Source organism: Phoenix dactylifera, chromosome 3 (assembly GCF_051530095.1).
Source record: "Phoenix dactylifera cultivar Ajwa chromosome 3, Ajwa_hap1_PhDact_Kaust_v1.1, whole genome shotgun sequence".
In the NCBI taxonomy this organism is placed as follows: domain Eukaryota; kingdom Viridiplantae; phylum Streptophyta; class Magnoliopsida; order Arecales; family Arecaceae; genus Phoenix; species Phoenix dactylifera.
Genome location: NC_143192.1, coordinates 52,512,595 through 52,536,329, shown reverse-complemented (window position 1 = coordinate 52,536,329; position 23,735 = coordinate 52,512,595). Strand labels below are relative to the sequence as shown.

Genomic DNA, 23,735 nt, shown 5'->3' with positions numbered 1-23,735 from the left:
ATTGTTACCAAGGGCCAAGGATCAATTGATCCAAAAATAAAAACAAAGTGGGTTTTTCCTTGGAAAATCCCTAAACGCTTTCTACATCTGGAATTTTTCCCCATCTTTGCTTTAGGGGGATGGTGGTTCCATAAAATCGGTGCCGACGTCAAAGTCCTGGAGTCTGGAAGGCCGTCCCCGCGTCGTCCTCCCCGAGGCCACGTCCGGACAAACAGCTTTGGCCGGCATCAAAACATCGAGACGAAAGACACGAGGTGTCGGCCGGCACCTCTTCGCGCGAAGAGGACATGGCACGTGTGCTTCGGCGTTTCATTAATGCCCACGTCGCTCTCATTAATGTCTCGTTCAAAGAACATCCTCAAATCCATTGGTCCAGCCGCGCGTTCCACCCTCCCTTTATTTCTTGTGAAAAAATAAAGAGGATCCAGTCAAGAAGGGTGCAAGATGGTAGAAACAAATCAAGAAAACAATGAAATTCCACAATCCATGGCGAATCCCGACGGAGCCAATAAAATCAGAACTCCCAGGTCCCTAAATAGTCGCTACGCTCACTCCTACCTTATCCCTGATCCTAGCCTCATCAATCCTGCCAATAACCGCAGGGGACGGCTCTCAAACTCCGACGGAGGAAACGACGCGCACCGTTCCCTTGTCCCCATCGGCTCCACCGCCTTCTCTTCTTTGCCATAAATCCTCATCCCAGACGGCGTACGAGATACTACGGAACTGGAGCAATCCGGCGGGCAGAGATGGCGAGGTCGGCGGTGGCGTTTCTCTGCATCTTCTTGGCCATCTCCGCTTGCAACGGCGGTTACATCCGTTACAATACAAGCGCCGGCATCGTGGCGGGGAAGCTGAATGTGCACCTGGTCGCGCATTCCCATGATGATGTCGGGTGGCTGAAAACCATTGATCAGTACTATGTTGGATCCAATAATAGCATTCAGGTTGGAGTTGGTATTTACTTGGAATATAATGTGGTTTCTCGGATTTCTAAGAGAGAGAGGTCATTTCTTTCGTTTCTGCAATGCATGCAGGGTGCTTGTGTTATGAATGTGCTGGACTCGGTGGTTGATGCCTTGCTGAAAGATCCTAACCGGAAGTTCGTTTTCGCGGAGCAGGTTTGCCCTGCAGCCAGTACTTCTCAATTTTTGGTTCTGGATTTTAACATGATTTGAATTTCGTGTAGGGTAATGTGGTAAATCCAAGGATGGAGTGATAGATGTTATATATGTATGTATATCGTGTTGAACTATGGGTTTTGCAAAGCCTTATGTATCTTGCTTTGTCTTATGTTACTGATAAGCAGCCTTTTTATTTCAATCAAAATTTTAAACAAAAATAAATAAATAAAGTTTTGGCAGTTCTTTTTCCCCATATTGATTCTGCTAATGTCTTGGAACAGGACTCTGTGATGTTACCTAGCCATCTTGGCAGCTACTGCTTATATGATAATCTAAGAGCATCAAATAAAATCAGAAAGAGATATTAAAATTAGGTAAGGTCTTGGTTGATGATTGTCCCCTACTATTATGTAAATAGTAGAACCGAAAGAAAATGTTAATCGGTTTAACAGGAAGACTAAACTGGAAGTTGTGTATCCATATCAACTTATTTGCATGAGGTCTTGAAGGAAGTGCATGTCCCCTTATGTTACATATATAATTAATTGTCGAAGCATCTTTGATTAGCTTAGATAAGAAGAGAGTCTACCAAACTCGCATGGCAATTTTCTGTTATTACATTGAATAACTTTAGCCTTAACTATCTTGGTTTATGACATTGGTAATCAAGTATGCTCGAATCAGCTTACGAGTTGACAAACAGATTTTATGTATATTAAATTGGTACACCTCATACTATCTCCTGTTGAGCAAAAAATGTTTCATTACTGCAAGCACATTTGAAAATTAATGCAAACAATCAAGAACAGGTGCCCTCAAGTATCTTGTCAAAATGAAATCTAGGCAGCCATTACTTTCATGTCATCTTCTCAAGTATCTTTCAGCTCAGCCTTCATGATTTTGGTGGCTTGGAAGGTATGCAACTTGTAGATTGCTGGAAAAAAAATGTTGAATGCAACCAACTGAAATCTCTTCATTTTCACATTAAGCTGACACTTATGCAGATTGTATATTAATATATGAACATTCTCTTTACGAAGTCTGTCAGTTTGATGAACCACTTGATCCAAAACAAGGATAGGTGCATATCTTTTCTATTATGCGAAATTCTATATCATGTGGTTTCAAGTGGAGCTCCTGCCAGCCACACTTTGTCACCCTAACTGCAACGTTGAATTTATAAATGAGAAAAAATTATAGAGATAAATATGGGAAAAAACCTTCATGAGCTATTGTTACTCAACCTATTACTTATGTGTTTAGTTCCCAGATATTTAGCAATGAAGAATAACAGGACTTTTACCAACAATTTTTCAGGCTTTTTTCCAAAGATGGTGGAGAGAACAAAATGAGCAAACTCAAGAAGTAGTGAGAAAACTGGTGGATTCTGGCCAACTGGAGTTCATGTATGAAATTTTTTGTCTTCAATTTTCTACCAAGAGTTGCTATTAGTCAGCCATCATTTAATGACTGTGTGCTTGGTTCAGAAATGGGGGCTGGTGTATGCATGATGAAGCCACAGTCCATTACGTTGATATGATCGATCAAACAACTCTTGGTCATCGCATGATCAAGAAGCAATTTAACAAAGTTCCTCGAGTTGGATGGCAAATAGATCCATTTGGACACTCTGCTGTGCAAGCTTACTTGCTTGGAGCAGAGGTAATGCAAAATCACCACCCCCCCCCCCCCCCCCCCTCTTTTCTCCCTCTCTCTGTCGCACACACTGCATAAAATAGGGCCATATCTGCAATAACTCTCATCATTAACTATAGTAATCAATAAACCACAGAAATTGTACAAAATGTTGTAATCTGCATAACACAGGGAGCATAGTAGTGATCATGCTCATTATTAACTGTAGTATTCGATGAACCTCACAAACTACAAGATCTCCATGCAGCTTCTCCCTTTTCCCAAACTACACTTCTCTTCTCAAATTCATTTCTCTTCATTTCCCTTTTGCAACAACCATTCTGGTAATCTTATTCATTTTTCTATGTAGGTTGACCCGCTGGTTCCTCAAACTGTCGACTTAGGATATCCTACATTTTCTTGAAAAATTGGACATGAAATTCTACTCATGGCGTATCTATATACTCTCCATTGTCAGATCAGATACATGAAGATAATTTGTTCATCTTCAATTATAGCTCAAAAAGTTTCAGAAATCATCACACTTTCTGTCTCAAATATTTCCATTATTCATGCCTTGAAATGTGCCTGCTCTCTGGTCCAGATACATACAGATGGTTTGCATATTTGATTTTGTTACTGTATACTGCAGAATTCACTTATGCCATGATTTGTTCCCACAGCTTGGTTTCGATTCTGTCCATTTTGCGAGAATTGATTATCAGGATAGGCAAAAGCGTAAGGTGGGCAAATCTCTTGAAGTTATATGGCGTGGGTCAAAAACTTTTGGTTCCTCTTCTCAGGTTCTAAACTTCTTCCTCTTCTTACTTGTCCTATGCCAATAGATACCTTTTTTCTCTTGACATGCTCATTTGAAACTCCAGATTTTTGCAAATGCCTTTCCTGTTCATTATAGTCCTCCGGAAGGGTTTGGCTTTGAAGTCAATGATGACATCCTACCTGTACAGGTATGAATTCTAATTGAAAGAGATCTGAAGTCAACTGCTTTTTTTCATTGGTCTGGTTACAAATTTGCAGGATGATAAACTACTTTATGACTACAATGTTGAACAACGTGTAAATGATTTTATTGATGCTGCGATAACTCAAGTAAGCCTTGAGGTTCTTTTTATTTTTCTTTTCTACTTTCGCCCTTGAAATTTCATGTAGGAGATCTCATATTGCTTTGCTTCTCGTTACTTAAAATTTATGGGTATGTCTAGACTTTTCATACATGCTAATTTCACACTTAAAATTAGGCTAACGTGACACGCACAAACCATATGATGTGGACAATGGGTGATGATTTCAAATATCAATATGCGGAATCTTGGTTCAGGCAAATGGACAAACTTATCCATTATGTCAACAAGGTATCTTTGCTGTAAGATACTTGATATTTAACTCTTCCGCTTCTCTTGTAAAGATATTCTGATCAGCCATGTCAATGTAGCAGGATGGTCGTGTCCATGCACTATATTCTTCTCCATCAATTTATACTGATGCAAAAAATGCAGCAAATGAATCTTGGCCACTGAAATTTGACGACTATTTTCCGTATGTTGTGCTTGTTTCCTTAATTAAACTAAGATTTTTTCTTCGCATTTTTTTTTGAGAATAGCAGTTGGAGTACCACCAATCATTTCATAGAAATGATGGAAGATTACCCTTGTCAAACACTTGCAACATCACATATTTTGAAGTTTAAACATGAGAAAGTAGGATCATTTCTCAGTTTCTGCTGATGCCAGTCCAATCAAATTACAGAATTGGGTAAAAACTAATTATCAGTTCATGTGATATCTGAGCTGGCCTACTGACTTCGCAGATATGCTGATGCGGCAAATGCTTATTGGACTGGGTATTTTACTAGCCGTCCAACGTTTAAGCGTTATGTTCGTATGCTGAGTGGATACTATCTGGTACAACTGAGATGCTTTGCTTTGAATTTTTCTTTAAGTTTTGCCTGGGGTCTTATTTGGTATTGCAAGTTGCTAAAGTATGGCATAACTTATCCTAAATAGGCAGCACGACAAATCGAATTCTTAGCAGGGATGACATCATCTGGTCCATCTACCTGGAGTTTAGGAGATGCGCTGGGAATTGCTCAACATCACGACGCTATCACTGGTACAGCAAAACAGCATACAACAGATGATTATGCAAAACGCCTTGCTTATGGAGCTTCAGAGGTCTGGGGAAATAACCTGCCCTTTTTTGTTCCTGTCTCTCTCTCTCTCCCCCCAGCTCGTTTAATACCTCAGAAGTTTACATTATTAGTGTATTTCCACTGTGTGTCATTTGTAGGCAGAAAAGGTTGTCAACTTAGCTCTTCCATGCTTAACCAATACAAATTGTGCATCTTCAGCAGTAACTTTCAGCCAGGTAAAGTATTTTCATGTTCCTATATATTATATTAACTTTATCTGTTTAGTTCTACTATCACTATCGGCATATCGAGTTTTAACTCGAGTCAGGCCACAAACATGTACTGCTGCCCAAGAATCGCAGACTAAATAAGATATGTTTTGAATGATCTGTTAACCAAAAGAGTTGCTGCATTTTTTTTCTCTTTACCGATTGTTAAGAGATTGAGAATTGACAAAGTTGTTAATTAATCGATGTAATGGATGGATGATGTCTTGTATCATATTATGTAATGCAAGTTGTGGAGAGTGCATGAGTTTTTTTTTTTCTTGATGAAAGTGGAGAGTGCATGAGTTAACTGGATCATTTGTTGAATGTGCATGAATCTGATATCATGAAAATCTTTATCCAATGATTCGAGGTTGTAAAACAAACATGATGCATCTGTGTCGCTTCTGGCAGGATGGTTCCTTATAAGCCAATTCAGTCAATTATGATATACCATGTCAGATACCAAGCTGAAGAGAACTTTCTGTAAGGTCATCTGATTGCCATTGATATATTCCAGTTGTATGTAAAGTTTGAGGTCTCAAATGCTGGGCTGTGCCAGGAAGTTCCATTTGGCATTATGTTGCTGGGCTGGTACTGGCACCCAGCATGGATCAGCACCACACCTATCGATTGTTTTTTTTTATATTTTTCAATTAAAAAAGTATATCACATCCTTTGAATTTTTTTCTCTTTTAATTTCAGCATAACATAGCACGTGCATTGCTAGCCGGTGGCTGGCATGCCCAAAGACACCAGCATACTTAAATCCTTGATATAAGTTAAAAGTGAGACAAGTGATGCCACCTCTTCCTGCTTCAACGATATTAGCTGAATGTTAGCCAAGTCATTTTAGTCTTATATTCTACTTGTAATGTGTTTCTCTTGTTATTATCAGTGCAATTTGCTCAATATAAGCTACTGCCCTGCAACTGAGGAAGAAATTTTAGATGGGAAGAGCTTGGTAAGTTGTTCTTTCTCATGTATTTAGAGCTTTAACATCCATGTATTATTTCTTTGGTACAAATTGATATATTTTAATATTTACTTCTTTAGGTTGTGGTGGCATACAATCCTCTTGGATGGAACCGTAGTGACTTCATAAGGATTCCAGTGAGTAGATCAAGTGATAAATTAATTTTCTCTATGGCTCATGATGATTTGAGTTTGCCACTTCTGTGATAGAAAGTTGTACTATCTAAATACAATTTCTTGGAATTAAGCTAATCAAGGTTTGCCGTCTTGGTACCGAATCTTGTACTGGTACCATCTTATTACAGTGTTAGTATGCAGTACAGTATAATAAAGTTCGGCATAATACCGAGTGTCAGTATAGTACGGTACTCTTTATCGGTTCGATATCGGTACGGTATGTTTGATAAGGTACGACACTAACCGTTGCAGCAAACCTTGAAGCTCATGCTAACCTTTTTTTAAAAAAAATATTTATCTCTCGTTATTATGGAGTGTCTTGACAAAAAATGTTGTTTCCTATGGGGTTTACTTCGTAATAACTAGTTGTCTGAGGTGTGGCAATTTAATCTATTAAATATGGAAACAATCTTTATGTTTGCTTAGGATGTTTTCTTAATGATCTTGTTTTGAAGCCATGTTTATTTTTTAACTTTCTTCTTCTATAACTTTTTGCCAATTTGCCTCCCCTAGTTTATCTCATAGTTTACTTACCTTTTTCAGCATTGATAATTTTGTTAAATCATAAATGCAAACAGTCCAATCACCCCTGCTGTTGCTTAGTTAGGAAACGAACCTTTTTTCTGCTTCCTCCTCCCACTTTTCATATTGGGCCTAGAGACCCTAGTTGTAGGCTTTCAAATAGGTTCGGTCCAACACAAGACTTTTGGGCCCGACTTTGGGCTGAGATTTAACAATTTGGATTGGGCTTGATCTTAAGTCTTGAAGCTTTCGAGTAACTCTTGGCCCAGCACAAGATCAAACTAAATCCTGAAAACGGTATAAATTAGGTATAAAATGTATTATTGTTAAATACATATAAAGAGTATCGGCCATTCATCTGATGGATGGCTAGATTGACTCTCAAATTTTAATTTTGAGAAGAAATCCTACTTTACTCAGCCTATGTGTCTTCTCCCTAGTCCACCTCCTCTCCTTTGACAGCCTTCCCAACTCGTCCCCTCAGTGCTCTATCCTTTGCAGCCTTCATTTACTCTTCTGAATCACTCCATCCTCCACCTTTCACCCTCCTTCACTTCTTCCTCCAATCACTCCATCCTCCACCCTCCTCCTCCATCAATCCCTCCACCCTCCTTTATCTTCTCTATTAATCATTCCATTGTCCACTCTGCTTGATGCATCCATCCTCCTTACCAAATTCATCCACCCTCTGTCCTCCTCTTCCCTCGAATGGACCAACATCTGCCCTCCATTTGCTCCCCCTTGTTTCTTTACTATTGTTTTTCTCCCCTTCCATCCTCGGCCCTCAGTCTCTCATGCACCATTCGCATTTTCAATCTTGTCGCCACATGCACAGCTGTTTTCTTTAGCTTTGACATTGCTCCCACCCTCAGTTGCATTCGCATCAACTTGGCTTGGCCATCAAACTCTGAGTGCATCTCTTGAACCTTGCCTCCACTACTCTCTGCCATAGAGATAGTTGTGACAATCTAGACTTGGCACTAGGATTGGGCCTAACTACTCTGAAAATGTGCAATCTTAGACCTAGACCTTGACTTGATTAAATCAATTCAGGCAGAACTCGATAAGGTGTGGTCCAACCTGAGCCCAGCCCATTTCCAGCCATGTCTTTCTGACTGATGATCGGTGTCCGATATGCCTAAGAAACATCTGCTTGCAGCTTCTTTGTATGTGCGTCTGGGTAATTGCTTGTGCAAGAAATAGAAATTCTATAATTGTCATAAAATATCATGTTTTACAAGCCTAGTTTATCGATCCTATAGCTTCAAATCTTTACCTAAATTTGGATACAAATAACATGATATTTGTATCCAAATATCGGTATTCCTAGCACTTCGGGTCATGATGGGTTGGGGAACTAGACTCTGTAGATCAGTATTCCTAATTACTCAAATTGCCCTTTAGTCATCAAAGTTGTGGGCTGGTGACACATCTAAAAAGGATGAAAAAAGATGCAGATGAAAAGATCATTAAATAAAAAGTAAAAATTCATTACTCTTCTGGCAATTAAAACCTAGAAGTGGATCGATCAGACTCAAATAACCTTCAATTGTTGTCACTCTCTGAAGAATGCACCAGAGATAGTTTTCATTGCTATAATTGCAGTATTCAACAATTGGACTCGTCTCTCTTTTTTATTTGTTTAAGGATATATTGCTTCTCACAAACTGCATTATACAGTGGAACATGTGATCTCATAAACTGCACAGCAACATGTGTCAGGGTATTTACCTGTTCTACTAGAAGGTCATATTTGTAAACCCTCCTACCGTCCGTCTTTGCAATTCCTATCACCAAAATCACTTCTAGTATGGTTGTAAATATTCTAAAACACAGCTCATTCTCTTAATTTTTCTGTTTCTTATTTAAATGAATAATATACAGTACATTTGTATATTCATAAACTTTTGCATTTTTTATCCAAATGCTATTTTGCTATCAGGTTAACGATGATCTTCTTGTCGTACGAGATTCTAATGGAAATAATATCGACACACAATTTGTGGAGGTGGACAATGTTACTAGCAATATAAGAAATTTATATGTCAAGGCTTATCTAGGAGTGTCACCAAAAGAGGCACCAAAATATTGGCTTGTATTTCAAGTTTCTGTCCCTCCATTGGGTTGGAATTCTTACCTTGTTTCAAGAGCAGCTGGGAAAGGTGGGTTTCATACTTCAAATTTATAAATTTTTGTCATTAGTCTCAAAGTGGAGCAACTATGAAGTATACCCTCAGCATGTAATAGTGCCATGCTGCTAAGTTTCAGTCTAGCAAAATGTAGCTTTTTCAAATGGGGCAGACTTAATGCCTGTGCCCAAAAAAGGAATCAGCATAGTATCTAGCTTGAAGCCTAGCCTCTTAGAACACCTAGAATATATGCATTGTAGTTATAAAATTTGTCTTGGTTGTTTATCTGTACCTTTTCATGACATGACACAGGAATGAGCAGAAATGGGTATATCTCAGCTGGTGCTGGTCCAGAAAATGACACAATTGAAGTTGGGCCAGGACCTTTAAAAATGTCCTTTTCATCGACATCTGGACAACTCAAGAGAATGGTTAATTATAGAACAGGAGTAAGTTATTTTTACTGATCCACAGTGCCATATCTAGCATGAGAAGTTGTTAGGACATCCTGAAACTGTGATTTGCCGTTTAATGAGAATTATAGACAGTATCTATATCATGAAATAATGCTCAACTTTAGAAGTTGCTTTTTTGTAAATCCATGTTTTATTTTCCAGTGATTTTAGCTTGCTATAAAGTATAAATCTCTTATATCAATAAGCTGCTGATCTGGCTTGCTGATTGAAGTTTCCATTCATAATTTCTCTTTCAGCATCCTGCTTTTTTCACAGCTTTGGCATATGTTTGTTAACAAAGTACTATCTTTTTATTGTTGGATTGAGGATAGCACTAAAGAAGGATGTGATCTTCGACAAGAAACAATATTTTTAAATTATTGAAAGCTAATCGTTTTGGCCGCAAAAAAATATTAGCTTACCTTAGAAATAGACATGAAAATGCATAATGATGGTCTTGTCTGGTGATATTATGTTTCTTTTCAAAAATTTATTGGGGATTGGTAATATGGTAATTTGGTTAAAAATAATTAGGTTGCTGTAGTTCAGTCACTGGAGTTGCTATTCAATCTATAATAGTCCATCCACTTTATATTTGGAATTTAATTACAAAATATAAGATAGTTAAAACATAATAAGGTCGATATGTTACTTGTAGGGGGGAATAGGATCCTATAAAGCTCACAAGTTCTTCACTGAAGATGAAATATAGAATCAAAATAACTGAGGCAAAAACCACTTTAAAGATTTGAAAGGCAAATGACCTAATTGGAAGTTCAACATATTTTCTCTTTTCCTGAGTATTATGTCGCATAAAAGCTCATTCTATCATAGAGTAAAAAAAAAGTCAATGCACAGGAAAAAGGAAATATAACCAATATACTTTGCCATCAACCTGTGGAATCCATGCCCCAGAGACAGTTTCTATAGACCAGACATATCCAAGCTGTTCAGCTAATAGCTTCACCAACATGGTCAAAGATGATTCTGTTGTTGTTTATAGCTCTGATACCAACTAGCAATATAAATGATAGAAAGAATGTGAATATGGATAACAGACTTGAGGTGAAAGAAAGAAGGAAATGAGACACATGAAGTGGGACTGGAAAGGCACTGGTACAATGTCAACATCCACCATGTGGAACCCCAGGACTTCATTGTTGATTATAAGCAAAATGTCCAAAACACCATGTCCATACATCTTGAAACAGGAATTTTCACGCAGTTTTAAGAATCTTTGCCATGCGGTAATCTTGATGGATAAAATGAATATGTGAATTCTTTTCTTGTCTTATTGTCATTCATTTTTATTATTGAGATCCTGCTTATTACTCAATACTTTGCCTCTTGATGTCCTCTACTACAGCTTGAACAATGTTCAATTATTATAAATTAAAACTGAACTCAAGCTAATATTGAGACATAATGTTATCTTTAAAATTTAGAAACTTCAATGTTGTATGTAGTAGTCTTTCTTAGAGTAGTCTTATATGCATCAGGTGGATATACCCATACAGCAAAGCTATCTGTGGTATGGCTCAAGCAGCGGGGATACAGATCCACAGGTATATAACTTAGTATTATTAACAATACTGATTTATTAAAATTTCTATTTTTCAAGCTAATCATTGGCTGTGCCGCACGTGGTAAATTTCCTAGGCATCTGGTGCATACATTTTCCGGCCAAATGGTGCTCCTCCAACACCTGCTTCCAGATCGGTAATTCATTCTATAAACCTTGTGATATCACAACTTGATAGATTACTTGGCATTGATGCAAATAAATACTGTTGTGCAATTGTTCTTTGATTCAGGTACCTTTAAAGGTTATACGTGGACCATTGGTTGATGAAGTCTACCAACAATTTAACTCATGGATATATCAGGTTGTTTAGATCTCATTTTCTGTTGTAATATCCTATTCCATAATCCATAGTTTAACTTGCTAATTGTTGAAGTGCACCAACAATTTAACTATAGATATAAAAGTTTGTTGAGATCAAATTTCCTGTCATCAAAATTAAACTACTTGTAACTTATCAGTTTTTATAAATGTTGTTCTGTGAGCACTCTCATAATTGATAACATAATGTAGGCTTCTTTGAGTTTTCCCATTGAAGAGATGAGTCTGGATTAGGTATGCATTCGTATATGCAGATTCATATGTACTTTTGCATGTTGGTACTGTTCGTGAATAATTTCATCAAATAAAAGAAAGTCTTTATTTTAAATCTTTCTTTTATATATATGAATGTGCTTGATCGATTCTGCTTATTGTTTTCACATATACCACGTAAAGAAAATCATTTGATTTCAATCATTTAAAACCTTCCTGGTAATAGCATTTCACATATCGAGCAATATATGATGACTTGGTGGATTCAAATTATTTCTACTCATCCATTTCCTGACTCATCCTGTCCCAACACTTGGGATGGTGGTATGCTGTTCCACTGTTGAAACCTTGATTCTGGTTATTATCCTAATCTAATGGAAACAGCTTCCCTTCTCCATCTTGTTTCTTCAACTAACAGCTTGCCCTTCCTTGATCTCATCAATTATCTATCAACCTGATTTTGTCTGACCATTATAGATGATAATCCATAGTTAAAAATAATTTCAAAATATGTTCTTTTTTATTCTCCTGAGACTTTGATGGCTGAGAGGGCCTCCTTATAGTCCTTTTGCCAATTCCAATGGCTATCACCATGTTGTTAATTTATATATCTGCTTAACAAAAATGTACTAGGTTCACTCAGCAAAAATGAACTAGATAATGGGTGATGATTATCTCCTATACTGTATATTACTGTATATAGCTAATGTGGCATTCATGTTGACTAAAAATATGCTTTTCTTATGGAATCATGTTTCTCTTACGAAATCCTCATCAAAAGATTCACATATGATTTATTTCAGGTGATCAGACTTTATAAGGACAAGGATTATGCAGAAATTGAATATACTGTAAGTTCTTTGCTTGTGCTTCTTTTGTATAGAATGCTTGCTGTGTAGAATGCTTATTTAATTTTAGATTCAAAAACTAATAATAAATTTTTATCTGTTCTTCCTTGGTCACAATGTCTATGTTCTTTATTAAATTCATTGCTAAATTTTCTACTTTTCTTGAAGGTTGGGCCCATTCCTACTGATGATGATGTTGGGAAGGAGGTCATTACACGATTGACAGCAAACATGGTCACAAATGGGACATTTTTTACAGACTCTAACGGCAGAGATTTTCTAAAACGGGTATTTATCTAGTTTCAAGCATACATTAGCTGAACATGCATCTTTTTTTTATTTTGTTCAGTTGGTGTCGACCCAACCAGATTCTGTGAATCACATTAGGTGAGGATAATTTTGAGAGTCATGTTTTTCTTCATGTTTTGAGAACATTTTTTTCTTCTATTCATTGTGATAGGGGTTACATTATGCTTCAAAAAGATTGAGGTTCTTGAATATGTGAATATGTACCAAAATACCATTTATTAGAGACGAGCAAGCCAAAACAATAGAAATTCTGTGCTGATTGAGTATACTTGTAGCATCTAGTTCGGAATGACAGGCCATTTTTTCTAAAACCGAACTTTAGAGCATATGCAAATTAAAACATTTATGACGTAAGCTGATTATTGATTCAAATGGTGCTTACCTACAAAACAACTTTTCTTGTTAAAAAAGAAAAAAAATAAAGAGAAGTTAGAGATTTAGAAATGAAACTAGCGGGACACTGATCCTATCTTTTTTTCTTTAAATACAAGATTTTCCTGGATGGCAGTCATTGATAATTGTGGTTTGAAGAGTAAGTGATGTTTTTGAAATATATGGGATGAAATACATGGATGACATAGATAAAGCTATAAGTATTAGGTGGAATCACAAAGCCATGTATATTTTCTTTCTTAAAGACTGAAGTTGAGGATAATACATCAATGATTTATTTATGTATAAAGAGCATATTAAATTTTATAAATCTTCTGTAGAGGGCATAACTTATTCTATGCTTTAAGCATCCAAAAAATGATACAACATATTGTGTTAATATCTGGGTTTTGGTGGGGGTGATGCATTCAGATTTTATAGGTACTAGGGAATAACAAAAACGAGGCTTCTAAAGTTATATAGGTTGTGATGGGAGATGACTTTACATTTGGCTTAAACCAAGGAAGTCGGTTCAGCCCGTACCGAACCAGTACCAGCTCTAATCGCTCCGGTTCGGTGTTAAAAATCGGTACCGGCCTATACCAACCAACCGTACCGGCCTGTACCGGTTTTAAATTTTTTTGAGGCTTTTGGATGCGTGAACCAAGCCAAACTAGTGGTACCAGTTCGGTACCAGTCCGTACCGGTCTGAACCGGTACTGGCGCCCACCGGTACATCGATACGGTTGGTACGGCGGACCTTGCTTTAGACTTAGATGAAGGTACAAATAGGCTATTGCGTGTGTCATTAGTGTTAAAGGTTGGACACTAGCTCCATGATGGGAGAAAATGGCATCTTTTGATCTATAAAGGTATTTGGAGGTGATTGGAGGGGTATAACTTAGATATATTTTTTAACTCTAGGATGTGGCATGCAAAAAAAAAAAAAAAATCAGTAGGTCTTGAAATTTTTCCATGTGTTGGTTCACACATCATTATTTAGAATTGTGTCAGAATTTCAATTAAAAAGGTCAAGGTGATCTGGGGAATGACAAGGATAGAAATTAAGAACTTGGCAGAGATTAAAGGTTCAAATAATTGAAAATGTCATTACGAGTTTACTTAGGGTTTATATGAATAATTCATTTGGGTTCATGATCTGGAATGAATACTGGCATTGGGTATCGGTATTTATAATTCTTGATGTGACTAGTATTGCGCTTATGATGATGAAGGGTATTGCATATTAGTGAGTTCTGGAGTGTGACCATACTCTAATATACAAGAAATGGACAAAGATCAACATCAAAAGATACACAACTTTGTTAACATTTTGTCTAAAATTACACAAAAATAGACAAGCAAAATTTTTTTTTATAATGTTCGTTTTTTTCTTCCTTATCAGTGAGAATGACAATTTAAGACATTTGTTTGACTCATCCAAACAAGTCCAGCAACAATGTGAAAAAAGAAAGATGTACAACATATAAAAATTCCATCGTAGTTTAATAGGTCATGCTTGAGATCTTATTCAGGTAACTGAAGTTTCAAAAATAAAAAATCAGGAAAATGAATTTCATATTATATCACAGTAGTATGCATCAAAAAATGCATGTGCATGGTAGTGGGTTTTAATTGAGCATGTTTTCAACTGTATAATGAGATTGTAACTATGGAAGACTTTAACCATCACTGCTGATACATGTCATGTTACACGTGTGCTTCATTTTTCATGCTTTGATTATAAAATATGAAGTTATTTTGATTTACTTTGCCTTGTCTTTTTTCAGGTCATAAGAGTATAAATTATTGTTTAGCATTCCACGTAAATAAAGATATGTGTATATATATATGTGTGTGTGTGTGTGTGTGTGTTTCAAGTGCGAACTTGATCTTGCTAGATAACTTTTCTAGTAATTTTATTTGAGACAAGTTTACTATGAGATTGTGTTTCTAGGTTCGTGATTATAGGGAGGATTGGAATCTTGAAGTGACTCAACCAATTGCTGGAAACTATTACCCGGTAATACTTTGCTCACAAAATGAACTGCTTTTGCTTTTCACAGGACTTTCTCCTCTTTCTATGTGGTAATCTTCAAAATTAGCATAAGGCTAGGGGTCTAAGTAGTGAGACAGCTAGAAAAATTAGTGACAATATGACAAGGTCAATCGATGTGGTTATTATACTAATCCAAGGCATAGTCAAACAAGAAAGAAAAGGCAGAACATATGATAAGTACAATGTACTGTTTAGCATTAATCGAGGACTAACAAGAACTATGGTATTGCTATAAACTGATTTATACTGACTACTTGACCGGCACTTATTGTGCCAATAGAAAAGGGGCTTACATTTGCCAATGGAAAAGGGACATGCTATAGAGACAACACCCAGTGTATCAGCCATACTGGCCTATGCCTTTTGTGTTGACTCATATTGAACATTGTTGACCCAAATCAACCATACCTGTCCATAAAGGCACATTTGCCTTTTAAGTTGACATTGTTCCTTCAGTTTCATTCTATCTTATTTGAAGAGAGAGGAGAGACTTTCCCTCATACTTGGTGACCTCATTTGCAAAATTGGCAACTCGACTATCTGAATATCATCATCTTACAATAGGTTGAATCTAGCATATCAAGATGATGGCATATAAAAGTGGTGGCATTTGTTTTGGTAATTTATATGGCACATCCTTTGAAACCTAGATGTATTTTATCACTTCAGATTTGAATACTTAGTAGTGGGGACGTGTATTTTTGACCAGATGTATGAGGTCATTTGTGAATATAGCAACCAACAATATATTTTGGCAAAAGGTTGGCAGAACCGTCCTGAATCGCCCGGTTCAGGGCGTCCCGAGCCATACCGGCGGTTTACCGGGATAGTTTCGGCAAAGAATCTGAAACGTCTTGCCGGAGGAGGAGAAGGAGAAGGAGAAGGAAAGAGAAGAAAAGAAAGAGCGAGCGGGAGAGGGAGAGGGAGAGGGAGGGAGGTCGGCAGAGGGTGGTGGAGGGTGGCGAAGGCCATTCTCTTTTCCTCTCTCCCACGGTCTCCTATGTCGGTACAGGCCCGGTACGGCACAGCGCGGGCCTATACCGACTCATGCCGCCGGGTAACCGGTATAGTGCCCGGTACTGGCATAGCAGACTCTGTTTTGGCAGTAAATTGTTTCACCCCAAATCCTTCCCTAGAAACATAAGTGCAAAAGCTCATCTGTGTCCAACAGGAGCAGATATATATTTCTACCAGAAATTTTGGTTAAGAAAGACAGACTGATTTTTTTTTCCCTTTAGAATTAATATAACTATGGCTACAAACTTGTCTCTTAAGCAAGCCACTTGACTCCCTCATGACTTATTATAGATAACTCTAAAGGCCAATTTTAGAAACTTACAAAAATTTTAAAAATTTGTACCTGTAGCTCCATCTAACCATGAGGTTGCCAAGTGGTTAAGTTGGTAAAGTCACTAGGTTTTGGATACTAGGGCCTGGGCTCAATCACACCCGCACCCAATTGCAGCTGGCTTCCTCCCATCCTAGTTCTCAGAAAAGTGCCTCATCTAACCCAAGGTTGAATCACATTGCTTAAACAAGTTTCATTTCAATATCGTTGGTGTACTCTGGATTTATTTCCTCTTCCATTAGCCAATTACTATCTGGTGGTGGAGACCAACTTTGTCCTTTCATGCAATCAAGTTGTTGTGTGGCTACTAGAGTGTATACCGATTATAAATTATATGGTCCTTGATTCTCTGGTGGATGAGGTTGACCACGGATTCCTTCCAGTTATGTACAGATGGATTAGAAAACTTACTCTTTTATAATTGTTAGCATGAGAACATCTTCTTCATGTTCCTATTTCTTCTTCAAGGCTTTTCTTTTGCTCTTCAGCCATCAGGTTTTAACTGGTCAGCTCTTTCATCCTTGAAACCTATAACTTTTAGCTCCATTCGCTTGATATTCAATTGCTTGGATATTCTATTTTTCATGTTTCTGGAACCTCTAGTAAACAGTTTTGTCCAGAAATATGGTAGGACAGAACACTGTCATTTCCAATACTGAATGTTAGTGCTTTTATAACAACGATGAGAATCTTTTAATTGTTAGGATCTGATATTAAGATCGAATCTAAGAGAAAAGATGGATAGGGATTCATCTGAGCACTTAGTCTATCGTTGAAGTGACTATTCAAGCCCAAAAGCATAATATAATAAAAAACATTGAGATCTCATTTTCTAGGAGAGTATAGAGAAAAATATGCAAATTCTTTTTTTTTCGTATTTAGGAAACCAAAATTTATAACAAATAGAGGCCCTGAGGAGACATGATTGCCAATAAATACGAACATGATAAGGATTATGATCTAGTGAAATCTGTTATGAAAATTAACCTAGAGTGATGTAGGACTCATCAATTACGTAAATGGAAGAGGGAAAATGATACAAGATAATTTTTCTTGCAAAATGTATAAATCTGTTGCCTTCAAATTTGATTCCTAAGCACCTTGGAGACTTCTAAAAGTAACCCAAAATAAATCCAAACAAGAAATATCCTTAGCGCCTTCTAGGTCTAGACCACATCACATAAATTCACTATTTTACCTTGTATGTTTTTTCTCCAGTATAGTTATTTGGTTATTATATGGCATTTTAGTATTTTTCATGTACTTATAAGATGATATCGTATCTATTGATTAGTTTATTGGTCAAAATTTCAGCTCAACCTTGGAATATATATAGCGGATGGGAAGTCTGAACTCTCCATCCTGGTAGATCATGCTGTTGGAGGTTCCAGCATTAAGGATGGCGAAATAGAAATCATGCTTCATAGGTTTTATTTCCTCCTTGTTGGTTTGTTGTGATTACTTGCAGCTCTTGGTTTCCCTTGTGGTGTTGTTTTCTGACTAAGTACTACTGTTATCTACAAGGCGCATGCTCTCTGATGACTCTAGAGGTGTTGGGGAACCACTTGATGAGCAAGTTTGTGTAGATAATGCTTGTGAGGGGCTCACGGTATGCTGCACCTCAGTTTTAAAAATGTTTCTACATGCATATTTTAATTTTACGAATTTGCATTATATACAGTCCATTGTCGTTAACTATACTGTTTTAGCCAGATAATTTTTCTCCTTGTTCTAAATCTAGGGATCTGAAACCACTTTTGTGATCTTGAATTTTTATTTTTACCCAAAGATATAGTATAATTGTTCAATACAGAATAAAGCCTTACCACTTGTGTTTCAAGTATTGTACCATAAGGGGCGGGGGGCTTGATAAAGCACCGTTGCCAGTCCAGGGATTGGTATTTCCCTCATACCAATAGATGCTACATTGTTGTGCCAACTCCAACGATGTACCATGTGTTGGTACTGCAGCATCTCATGTTGTACCAATAAGGCATTGGTACAAGGCCCAGTATGAAGACTTAAAACATTGCTTAGCATAGTATCTACTTGGAACAAATGAATAATATAATTGAGTGGATTCTCTTAGATTCCTTTTCCTTTTATAGACAATATACTTTATGGTAGTTGAAGTAGTATATAAATTGTGATCTGATATCAAGAATGTTGAAGGGCTCGAAAAACAGGAAAAAAACTTAAAAGGCATGACGTTTAACCAAGCAAGCAGCACGAAGTCCAATACTATCATATAGTTTTGGCTGAAATACTTGAACTTAAATTGAAGAATTCCATATTTTATGATTTTGGATTCAAAGTCTTTGCCTAGAGATTGATGGCTCAATTTCCTCTTCCAGGTTTTGAGAAGATTGAACTGACGCCCGTACTTACGCAAGCCCTTTGTAAAACATAGAAGATCTGATTATGAATTTCAAAATTCATGTGATTCATGGTGTTAATATGTGAATTTTAACAATTTAGATAATAACATATATAAAACAAATGTCCTAGGAAAATTCTATGGCACTAGTCAATCATATCCATTCAATCGAAACTTCAACTTCTCAGTAACTGTTTCACTCCTATGAATAAACAGCAAAGCAAAAAGTCAATGCTGTTCGCTGAAGATGTGTTAAATTGAGGAATAGTTTAAAAAATGAGGCATAGCAAAAAACTTATTCCTGGACACCTAGTTTATGACTGGAATGTTCAATATGTATATTATCTTGAAGCATTTTATTGGCCCCATTCTCAATCTTCTTTTGTTTGCCTTATATAACCACGTCATGCAAAGAACCTTGAGTCTGAAGCTGCATCTTAACATTTTAAATGCTGCCTATTTTTCTATTCATAAATAACCTTATATGTCTATAATGTCAAGTCTTATCTTCCTTGTACTGTGCAATCAGCATATGTTTTATCTCACGTTGTATTATTATGCCTGCCATTTTAGCATAGGAACTTCCTGTTTGCTTGTGGGATATTAATAGTTCTCTTTTTGTTTATATGTCCAAATTGTCTTAGTCTAGAGGAAATTATTATATGAGCGTCAACCAGTTAGGAAGTGGAGCATATTGGCGCAGGACATATGGTCAACAAATTTATTCACCTCTTCTTCTAGCATTCACTCATGAGGTATGTTGTATATCTAACCAAATAAGGTTGCAACTTTATTTTCCTTAGATCATTTGATATGCAAATACCTGATCTCATAGGATGAGGCACGCTGGAAGTCTTCTCATATAACAAAAACAACTATGATGGAAGATGGTTACAGTTTACCTCCTAATGTTGCACTAATCACACTTCAGGTATTAACTTAAAACCACTAATGATCATTGCTTAGCAATCAGTACTCTTCCTAATACAGCTTTGTTTGAATCTTCAGGTTCTAGATGATGGAACTGTCCTCCTCCGACTGGCACATCTTTATGAGGTATGGCAGTGAAGAAGTAATGCTTTTTATGAATTTATATTGGGCTTTTGTTGAACACTCTTGAATGTCTTCAGGCCGGTGAAGATGTCCAATATTCAACAATGGCGAAGGTTGAACTAAAAAGGGTTTTTGCGAAGAAAATGGTATGTCCATCTCCTTGATAGTATATAGCTAATTGTTCTAGTAGACACGTAGGCCATATTCATCGGAGGACAGTTGCCCTATACTTCGTCAAAAAATTTTGTATTCATGGAGAGGAACTTAGGCTTAAAGTACGTTCCCAAAAACTCAATTTAGTATAAAACCGTTATTAATAGAAGATCTTTGTCGCATATATTATTAGTACTCCAGAGCTTTTCCTTAAAAATTCAAATATTTTTGCTAGCATGCTTGTGTTGAATTGTCTATTTTAGAGGTACCGCTAATTTAATGTTTGACATACACATTTTTCTAGTCACATGTTTTATCCACATACCATATAGTAGCCTGCTATGATTTTATATATGACCTATTTCCACCCATTCGTGGATCGTCAGACATTTGTAGGCTTCTAAGTTCTAATGTTTGCCCCACTTTAATCTCATGGTGTTGACGCACTAGAAATTGTTTCCTCTAGCTTAATGTGATTATGACCCATTGCGAAATATAGACTTTTTCATTGCATCTCCATCTTTAGATGCTGAGAGTCAATATATAGGCAATGCTAGCATAAGGTGACCAGAACTCTGGCAGCCACCAGAAAGACTATTTTAATCCAGACCTTATCCTGTCTACACAAGTGGAGTTTGAAATGATTTCAGATTCCCCTTGCCTGTCAGAAATAGTTGCTCAACAGTCTTTGTACCACATTTTTTTATTATGTAAGCATCGCTATCTTTATCATATTTTCACAATTTGTAGGTTACTGCTTAGGATAGTACAGAAAGGTTAAATTATGACCTCCCATCTCATTCTTAGTGGCCTTGATCTTTGTGATGAACACTTAAGGATCTCACCTCTCATCATGTCATCCAGATGCATATCATAATGGTTCCATCACATCTCGCTCTGGTCTCATTTCTGCTACATCTGGAAGTGATTGCAGTGCAATAATTTTTTCACTCTGCTACCTTGTAGTTTGGCCTAATTATCATTGAATAGTGTCAAATTTCATTCCATAAATATTCTTGCTGAAGAGTTAGAATCACGAAGTCATAAACCTTCTAGTGCTATTATTAACACAGGAGCATAAGTTTAATATCCAGAGGTCTCTTAAGATCCTAACGATGTCCTAACAAGTTAACACATCGTGATTACCAATGACTATTCTCTTTATTTATTTGACACCATCCATAATCTTGATAACGTGACCTCTGGATGCACAGTGAGCTCAAATAATTTTCCTACATAAGAAGCATACTTTTGCTTCATAGTGATATATTTTAGGAAGACATACTAATTTGAGACATGTTTTGAAAATATGATTGTGGATCATTTAAATGTTCCTATATTTAAGCCATGCAACTTTTTCCTAGTTTTTTATTATGTAATTTTATGCTCATACTATGGATTATGTCTTCCATTAGAACTTCTCATATGGATATTTTTCCTGTGACTTCTTTTCATTTTTCACTCTTTAGTCAGGTAAAATGTACTCAGTTAGGTAAAAGTCCAGTTCCTAAAGGCAAAGGATTTCCTGTAAATAGTAAAAACACAAAATGGGTTTAATCTTCTTTTCCCTTGTAGATTAAAGAATTGAAGGAAACAAGCTTATCAACAAACCAAGAGAAGTCTGAGATGAAGAAGATGACTTGGCAAGTTGAAGGAGATAATGGACGTTTTCCGGCACCAGTGAGGGGTGGCCCAGTCAACAATGTCACCCTTGTTATTGAGTTGGGACCGATGGAAATCCGTACATTCTTGTTGAAATTCTAAATCCAGTCCCTGAAATAGTGTCAGGTTTTTATTTTGTGATCCTGCAAACTTGGAGGATTGCAAGACCCAAATCACTCGTCTCACACCTATGCTCCCAAGCAACAGAACCTGGTTTTCAACCATATGTATTCTTATACATAGTATCTAGCTTCGAAAAGCAGTGTGATGGATTCATTCTACAGTATTGCAAATAAACAGCCTAAATGCACCATTAGTTGACTTTTGCCGTCTTAGAGTTGTTTCCTGTTATTGAAGAGCAATTATCTGATTTACCTAAAATAAGATGCTTTGCTAGATTAGTTGCACATAAAGAACATCAAAGAATTGTTCTTTTCTCTAGTTAATTGAAGAATTATATTCAGTCTTGAAGTTTTTGTTACATCCTTGTATGCCAAATTTTGGTTTAACTACCCCTTTCTGCATATGTCGATATCACCTAGATGTTTGAGAAATAATCTGCGACTTTTTTTAGGTTGTGACAGATTCCAAACACTTCCAAAGCATTCTAGAATCTAGAATGTAATATCTCAGTTATAGCAACCATGCAATTGACTCTTGATTTGCTTTGGATCTGATATCGTTTAGGCCACTCACCAAGTTGCCCTGATGAAAAATTATTTAGTTTTAAGGACATTACTCACCATAACCTTTTTCTTTATAAAGTTTTCCATCCTTGTGTGAATGAGAGAACAGAGTAGATAATTGAACTCCTGTGGTACTCTGTCAGAAAAGAAGAAAAATCTTAAGATACTATAAATAGCAATAGTTTGATCAAAGGTTAGTTTTGTGTTTTAAACTGATTTAAGAATCCTGATTCTCCAGGAAAATGGGGGAAAGTGATTCAAGATATTGCATCTTAATTGAAAGCTTTGGTAGTCTAGATGAGAATTAAGTCATATCCAAGGTGAAATCTAGGGGCAATCTAGGGTGACTTACCATGATTATAACTTTAGGCTTATCAGACATGCTTAGCATGCACTTCCTGTCACCACTAGCACTCGCTTAAACTGCATGATGGACAACAGTTCTATGCAGCATATGCTTGCTTGTAATTTTATAGAGGTGCTTTCTTGCATTCTAATATTAACTTTTATCATTGGGTAATGTGTAACAACACACTTTGGAAGCAAAGACTAATGGGTGTTTTAGCTTACCCGGTTTTCATCCCGGTCCTATTAAGGTTTGGGTTGTATCTTCCTCGCGAAATAATGTTTCACCACCTTTTTTTTTCCTAACGTCAATCATTGGATCGCACAATGACTATATCGAGATCTCTTTTTTTTTTTTTGCTAGAAACGGTGATTCATACTATGCGAGAACGAATACACCTAGAAGAGTCAGCATACAAAATATTCCGGAATGCACCAGGCAACTCATCCTCACCAACCCATAGGGAGCCGCCTGAGTGGCTCGCAACATACGACGCCACCCAGTCTGCCGCCCCATTGGCCTCCCGATATACATGCCCAGCTCTAAAGAGAATCCCTCCCCTCACCATCAACCATATATCCCGGAGTAGTGGGTGAACTCCCCTGTCGCTGTGAAGCCCCTGATGAATCCAACCGATCACAGTGGCCGAATCTCCCTCCAAGAGGATGGAGCTCGCCCGAAGCACAAATCGAGCATATCGCAACCCCATCCAAGCCGCACGCAGCTCTGCACCTGGGACAGAGATATCAAAGATCTGACAGCCTCCAGCTGCCACCGTACTGGAGTCCGGGCCCCTGATAACAAACCCAGCTCCTCCCCTACTGCCTCCATCCTGGACAGAGCCATCAAAATTGACCTTGAGGAAACTCGGGGGTGGGGGCTCCCAGGTGAAAAACACCAGATGAGGAGCTGACTATATCGAGATCTTTGCAGGCATATGGAAGGAAGAGGTTGGAGTGCTTTGAGATCGATAT

The 23,735-nt window shown here is 37.2% G+C and overlaps 1 protein-coding gene across 10 annotated transcripts; it reads left to right on the top strand.

Annotated features, from left to right (window-relative positions):
- Positions 1-22,051, top strand: LOC103706173 (alpha-mannosidase-like). Of its 10 annotated transcripts, none has more exons than XM_089929780.1 (30): positions 19-527; positions 603-947; positions 1,038-1,121; positions 2,442-2,530; positions 2,612-2,786; positions 3,443-3,562; positions 3,644-3,727; positions 3,798-3,869; positions 4,019-4,132; positions 4,213-4,316; positions 4,588-4,681; positions 4,784-4,951; positions 5,067-5,144; positions 6,073-6,138; positions 6,231-6,287; positions 8,791-9,010; positions 9,290-9,426; positions 10,932-10,997; positions 11,092-11,151; positions 11,247-11,318; positions 12,352-12,399; positions 12,565-12,684; positions 15,035-15,100; positions 17,799-17,911; positions 18,009-18,093; positions 19,506-19,616; positions 19,697-19,792; positions 19,870-19,917; positions 19,992-20,060; positions 21,643-22,051. In XM_089929780.1, exons 2-30 carry the CDS (start codon positions 750-752, stop codon positions 21,829-21,831), a joined length of 3,003 nt encoding a protein of 1,000 aa, XP_089785906.1. In that variant the 5' UTR covers positions 19-527; positions 603-749; the 3' UTR covers positions 21,832-22,051. The 10 variants fall into 10 exon arrangements, 9 of the variants coding, with proteins under 9 accessions (XP_089785906.1, XP_089785907.1, XP_089785913.1 ...); XM_089929781.1 differs by having other exon boundaries at positions 22-527; positions 4,216-4,316; XM_089929787.1 differs by lacking the exon at positions 19-527 and adding an exon at positions 1,406-1,498 and having other exon boundaries at positions 930-947.
- Positions 22,052-23,735: the final 1,684 nt, after the last annotated feature.

Bases quoted from the DNA above. Each gene is read 5' to 3' on its own strand.
- LOC103706173 (XM_089929780.1), top strand. From the start codon at position 750: ATGGCGAGGTCGGCGGTGGCGTTTCTCTGCATCTTCTTGGCCATCTCC. The intron at 12,685-15,034 runs GTATTTATCTAG...TTGTGTTTCTAG, and splicing joins GCAGAGATTTTCTAAAACGG to GTTCGTGATTATAGGGAGGA. The intron at 19,918-19,991 runs GTATGGCAGTGA...GAATGTCTTCAG, and splicing joins GACTGGCACATCTTTATGAG to GCCGGTGAAGATGTCCAATA.